Here is a 6,237-nt window from a genome sequence, read left to right as displayed (position 1 = left end):
TCATGATCAGAGCTCCCCCCAAACAATCTAGATAAATCTCTAAGAGGATTTTTCAGAGTTTCAGGTAACTGTTAGTTCTTCTTCCTTCCCCACCATCAACATCACCACCTGCACCATCACCATAAACACTATTACCCTAACCAAGAAGAATATAGGTCATTAGAAATATTCCTGACTGCCCTCTGTAAGATCTCGTCTGTTCTGTCTTATTATCTCTCAGTTATCTTCACTGGAATCAAGAATTACGTCTGTCTACAGGAACCTTTATTATCTTCAAGTCATTTGTCTGTAAAAATAGGCAAATACAATAAGACTTATGCAAGACCCAAGGAAAGGGAAAGTTGACAGGTGCGTGTATTAAGGGAAAAAGTGACCTCCCCAACTACACACAGAGAAAGGTATAAATCTGGGAGCCTTCATCAATGTCAAGCATATTTCTGACAATATGAAGTTCCTACTTATCCTGTCCTTCATAGGAGCAGCAGGTGAGTTTCCCTTCTGCCTACCTCCCTCATTATTCCTTCAAAGCCATCTCCTGTTTCTTTCTCTCATTGTACCCTTCTGTTTTCCAGCTAGTCTGGGTTTCCATTTCTCCCTTATCTATTTGTTTAGCTTATTCCCCTTTCACTGACACCCCCACCCCACTCATTTTCTGTATGTCTCCATTCTTTTCTCATCACTTAATGTTCAACCTTGCCTGACACACATCCACAAAACATTTCCTCTAAACTCACAGGTATGCTAGTTAGCTCAAACCTGGTTCTGTTGTTACAAGTTCAATCTGAGCATTAAAACCTTAGAAATCAGCAGCTGCTGCCAATTAAGGTTTGCTTTTTGTTGTTGTTGTTCATTGATTGCTTATACTTAAGAAAATTATGGAGAAAATATTAGCAATGCAAATTAAACTTAAAAGTATGTCAGGCTTTCACAGAGATCGAGTTGTCACTAGTCCATTCCTGTCTAAACTGGACCACTAGCTGCAGAGATCTAACCAAACAAGTGTATGAATGAAAGCTTCCTATACAATTCCTTTTTGTGAAAGTCCTGATGAGACATGGTTTCCTATGGAGAAAAAAAAGCTGGTGGATGGTCCCACATATTGGAGAAAGGAATTTGTATTAAAAAAAGGGATAGAATCAGTGCCCACAGTAGATGGGATGACTGCAAACAAGGGAGACCTACCCTATCATCACCATACTCATGAGCAAAATCTAGGAAACACAGTAATTGATACCATACTTAGTGACAGGGGTTCATGAATACTAAATGGTTGATGAGGATGATCAGGGACAGGGAGACTAAAGTACTGCCAATGTTAATAATGGCCATAATCACAATAACCCTAGTACCATGGAGACATGGAATCTTAGACTCAGAAGAAACTAAAATCGTATTTAAAAATTAAAAAATAAAATAAAAAAATAAACTTATGGAAGAGAAATCATGCCCAGTGCTCAGAATTTGTTGTCTTTTGCTAAATTGTTGTCTTTCTCTTTTTCCATCTGAAGTTGCTTCCTCCAGTGATGATGATAAGATCGTTGGGGGTGAAACATGTCTGGAGAGTTCTGTACCTTTCCAGGCATCTCTGAATGCTGGTTACCATTTCTGTGGTGGCTCTCTCATCAATGAACAGTGGGTGGTGTCTGCTGCTCACTGTTACCAGTCGTAAGTGACAGAACATGCCTAACTCCAGGGTCTTCCAGCTATGGAACCTCTTATAAAGGTCAGGGGAAAAGCTGGGTGAGATCTGAGGAGAAGAGGACACATTCTCAGCAATCACATCCTCTTTTTTGGAACAGCTTACACATGGGAGAGGGTATAGTGGCAGGGAAGGAAATAGAAAGATCTGTGTGGCAAGTTTGCTATTTCCTCCACCCATTTCCGTGGGCACTACTGGGTTAACCAGCACCCCTGGGGTTGGAAAGAAAGCATGGCTCCCCAATTTTATGAGAGAATGTTCTCTTCAACTTAACTTTATGGTTACAATAGGAACTGTGGGGGTTTCTGCACTAAATATGATCCCTGCCTATATTTTCTTTGAAGTAGGATTTAAGTCTTTGTTGCTGGGTCTACCAACTCACTCCCCTTCCCCCAAAGTAAGATAATTCTGGTATCTCTGGCAAACTTAGTTGAGGGGGGATCGCAGTGGGTAAAGGAAGATGTCCACAGTATGACCACATGATCACTCTTGTCCATGATTGAAGTCTCATGGAGAGGAATTTGAGGAAATAGGAAGTTTCCTTTAAATGGGAATTTGAAATAAGACAGGTATTGAGTTGTGACAGAAGACTTGGGAGCCAAGTCCTAAATGTAGTGGGGATGATAGAGTGATTATGAAATCCAGAGATGGCAGCAATAAGAATCTGTACAGCATGGAGTGGCAAGGTACACCAAGGGAAAAATCCATCATGGTCGCCAGATGGGCTGGGGATAGAAGAAGCAGCTCAAACACTGGGTAAGAGAATGGGCCAGTCTAGTGGTGGCACTTCTCTAGGGGTAGGAGTGGAAAGGAACCATGCTACCCCCTGCCCTGACCAACACTGGCACTTTTGACAAAGCCCCATCTGCTCCAAGCTGGTCCCAGCTCTGTCCCCAAACCTCTAGAGTTGGGCAGTGGTCCCTAACCTCCAGAATTGTAGGAAAACTGTGCACCCTGGGCCAAAAAGAGAATATCCCCTGGGGATACTCCTAGCTCTGAACAAGATTCTACTTCCTTATAGTCGCATCCAAGTAAGACTCGGAGAGCACAACATTGAGGCCACTGATGGAAATGAACAATTTATTCAGTCAGAAAAGGTCATCCGCCACCCTCGCTTCAGCTCCTGGACTCTAGATAATGACATCCTGCTGATCAAGCTGAAAACTCCTGCCATCCTTAATGATTATGTGAATACCATCTCCCTGCCCAGCGCCTGTGCCCCTGCAGGCACCGAGTGCCTTATCTCTGGTTGGGGCAATACCGTGAGCCCCGGTGGTGAGTAACATCATCCTGTCCCATACTCCTTTCCTTCCATCGGCCCCCTAATCTTTGGTCAGCTTCTCCCTTGTTCCTATTCTGTTCAGGAGGCTGCCTGTTCTTTGACCTCTGCTAGGGGCGAAGACACAGTGAATCAACTCCATTGCAAGGGAGGTTAGGAACGATTTCCACAGCTGAAACTCCTAGCTCATTCTAGGAAGGATTTCTCTCTCCTCCTCCCACCAACCTACCTCAGGCCCCAAGGGAAATGAAATGATTTGCTGGGTCAGTGTTGAGAAACTCTCTTTCCCTTAATTCAGCGGGGAGTATAGTACAAATTTGGAGCTTAGAAGTTGTCTCATCCAACTACCTGACTTTACAGATGAGGAAACCCATGCCCAGAGAGATTGTCATGTATCCATGGTTAGACAGGTGTAAGGTAGCAGTGCCATTTAAGCCCTACATTTGGAATTCTTAACCACGATGTGGGTAACTAGGGCTGTGTCTGTCTCAGGGCCCTGGAATTGAGAAGGTAGTGACAACACAGGTACTCCTTTGACAGGTAAAAATAACTAAACTTTTCACCTTCTTAATGAAAACAATTAGTTAGAAAAGAAAGCTACTAATTTCTTCCTCCTGAGTATCTATTTATTTCTCCGGTAAGATGCTGCTTAGCTCTGCCTGTTCCCTCCCTTCTTTGCAACATGCCAAGACCTCTGTCTCTGTGCTTCTGAGTCCTAAGGGTCCTAAGATCTTTCCCCACACTGGGCCTTATGTCCTTATGTCTTGCCCCACATGAAGGCTTGTGTCCTGACTCATGAGGTACCTTGCTCCCTCAAATGCTTGCCCAGAGTATTTGTTTTATGGTGGTCATCCTGGCTGCTAAGTTCCTAGTTATGGCTCTGCACAAATCTCTGTGCTTCCTACCTGTGTGTCTGATGAATGAATTGAGCCTCAGTTTTATTACCTGTAAAATGAATGAACCTTCTTAAAACTTTATATGACCTGTGAATCTATGAGCACCTAGTTCTCCTTCCATATCACAGCAGCAGTTGACATACTTTTCCAGCTTTGAAAATTATACCTCTTGCCCCAACTTTCATGAAGATGAAGCTCTTCTGGTGTTTCTTGCCTTCTGTTCATTGGAAGAGCTTGATTAACAGCCTTAACCTGAGGCCAATTAATATTCACCCATTTCCTGACATTTCTGCTTACTTCCTTATTCTCTCAGCAGGCAGAAAAACTATCTCTTTTTGGATATCATTCTCATAATTTTACAAAGCCACACCTATTTTAAACAGGGTGATAAAAAGAAAATGCTTTCTCTTGTCTGGCCTCTTGTACGCTGTATTTATGTTTATTTAATCAGCAAATATTTCATACATGTCTACCATGTGCAAAACACTATGCTGGGTATTATGGGGGACCCTTAGGCTCATGGACCAGTCTTTGCCCTCAAGTAGCTTATAGTCTAGTTGAGGAACTGAAACAAGTACATGAATAATTATGGTACTGGGGATATATGTCAGCTGTTGTTAGAGAAGTATAAAATGATATAGAAGTTTCATTAGATGAAGAAATACAAGCTATTGTCTCTTTTCCAAGCTAAGATTTTCTCTCTATTCAGCTCTCAGGGTTTTGAACTTGCCTTGTCTATGTGACCTGTCCTAATGCCCACTCTTTCTTTTCCCTCTACTCCCGTGTTCTTTACAGCCAACTACCCTGATCTGCTTCAGTGTTTGGTTGCCCCTATCCTGTCTGAAGCTGATTGCAAGGCCTCTTACCCTGGAGAGATCACTGACAACATGGTCTGTGTTGGCTTCCTGGAGGGTGGCAAGGATTCCTGCCAGGTAAGGCCCTGCTTGTCTAGATGTTGAAACCAAAGACATCTCTGGGAGAGCAGGGCTTTTAGAACCACCTAAGCCTCTGTGATTAGAGAAAGAATCTGTATACCTGCTCAGGGTTCTACTCTCTAGAGCAGAAGTTCTTAATCTGGGGTCCATGAACCCTCAAGAAGTCTGTAGAGAGATTTCAGGATGTCCATGAACTCAAATGGGAAAAAAAATACATCCTTATTTTTACTCACCTCAAACTGAAATTAAGCATTTTCTTCACTTATCAATGTAGGCAACAACCATTATTCTGAGAAGGGGTCCAAAGGCTTCACTAGACTTTCAAAGGAATCCATGATACAATGTTCAGAACCTCTGCCAAAGAGCAACCCTGAAACAGGGGTAAATGTGAACTGATATCTTTAGTAGCAGGCATTTTGGGCCTGTAGCTTTAGCTCTTATATCATTGGAGCTAAAATTATGAAGAGATAGTGAAGGAGAGGGAAATAGCCCTAAAGATCTGAAGGGATGGAAATGGCATTGGAAGGGATATTGCGGAGGGCTTTGTGTACCAGCTAGTCTGTTGAACCAGGGCAGCTATAGTGTTCTTTCCATGATTTCCAAGTTTCATCCTAAGGCCTGGACTTCAGCCCCTTTCCTTTCTCCCCCTCCTCATTCATTCTTGCTCTCCTTTTCCAGGGTGACTCAGGTGGCCCTGTGGCCTGTAATGGAGAACTCCAGGGTATTGTCTCCTGGGGCTATGGCTGTGCTCAGAAAAATAGACCTGGTGTCTATACCAAGGTCTGCAAATATGTGGATTGGATCAAGGCAACTATTGCTGCCAACAGCTAAATCCCTCCCTTCTCCCCATCACTTGTTCTGGATTGTTGATACCATATTAATAAAGTGATGCCCTTTGATGCCTATGTCTTGTGCTTGGTGTCAGTGCTTGGTTTTCCCAAATTTGTTTCTTAGATCACATAGCTGCTTCTGGGCAGTTATAGTACAAGATAATACTGACTGAGGGCTGTGGTCTTCTCTACTGTCTTGCCTCTGGACCCAGATGGTGGATCTCTTAGATCCTAAGGGAGTTCTAGTATCAATATTGACCCTTGGTAATAAAAAAAAGTAGAGTCATTTTATTCATGTCAATTGTGTCTATGAACATATATAGATTTGTCATCACTAATTCCTAGGTGTTGGGATGGGGGCAGCTAGGTGGTGCAGTGGATAGAATGCCAGGTCTGGAGTCAGGAAGACTCCTCTTGATTTCAAATCTGACTTCAGATACTCACTAGTTATGTGACCCTAAGTAAGTCACTTAATCCTGTTTGCCTCAGTTTCCTCATGTGTAAAATGAGGTGGAGAAGGAAATGGTGAAGCACATCAATATCTTCGCCAAGAAAACCCCAAATGGGGTCATGAAGTTAGATGTGACTGAAACTACTG

The 6,237-nt window shown here is 42.9% G+C and overlaps 1 protein-coding gene across 2 annotated transcripts; it reads left to right on the top strand.

The window, feature by feature from the left end:
• Positions 1-445: 445 nt before the first annotated feature.
• LOC114027283 (anionic trypsin-like) lies at positions 446-5,640 on the top strand. 2 transcript variants are annotated; one of them, XM_027841273.1, is made up of 6 exons: positions 446-485; positions 1,509-1,665; positions 1,814-1,816; positions 2,721-2,974; positions 4,670-4,806; positions 5,488-5,640. In XM_027841273.1, exons 1-6 carry the CDS (start codon positions 446-448, stop codon positions 5,638-5,640), a joined length of 744 nt encoding a protein of 247 aa, XP_027697074.1. The 2 variants fall into 2 exon arrangements, with proteins under 2 accessions (XP_027697074.1, XP_027697075.1); XM_027841274.1 differs by lacking the exon at positions 1,814-1,816.
• The last annotated feature ends 597 nt before the right edge of the window (positions 5,641-6,237 follow it).

The sequence above is a fragment of the Vombatus ursinus genome, unplaced genomic scaffold (genome assembly GCF_900497805.2).
Source record: "Vombatus ursinus unplaced genomic scaffold, bare-nosed wombat genome assembly UNPS02014858.1, whole genome shotgun sequence".
In the NCBI taxonomy this organism is placed as follows: Eukaryota; Metazoa; Chordata; class Mammalia; order Diprotodontia; family Vombatidae; genus Vombatus; species Vombatus ursinus.
This window is presented reverse-complemented; position numbering and strand designations above follow the sequence as displayed.

Bases quoted from the DNA above. Each gene is read 5' to 3' on its own strand.
- LOC114027283 (XM_027841273.1), top strand. From the start codon at position 446: ATGAAGTTCCTACTTATCCTGTCCTTCATAGGAGCAGCAG. The intron at 486-1,508 runs GTGAGTTTCCCT...TTCCATCTGAAG, and splicing joins GTCCTTCATAGGAGCAGCAG to TTGCTTCCTCCAGTGATGAT. The intron at 2,975-4,669 runs GTGAGTAACATC...TGTTCTTTACAG, and splicing joins CAATACCGTGAGCCCCGGTG to CCAACTACCCTGATCTGCTT.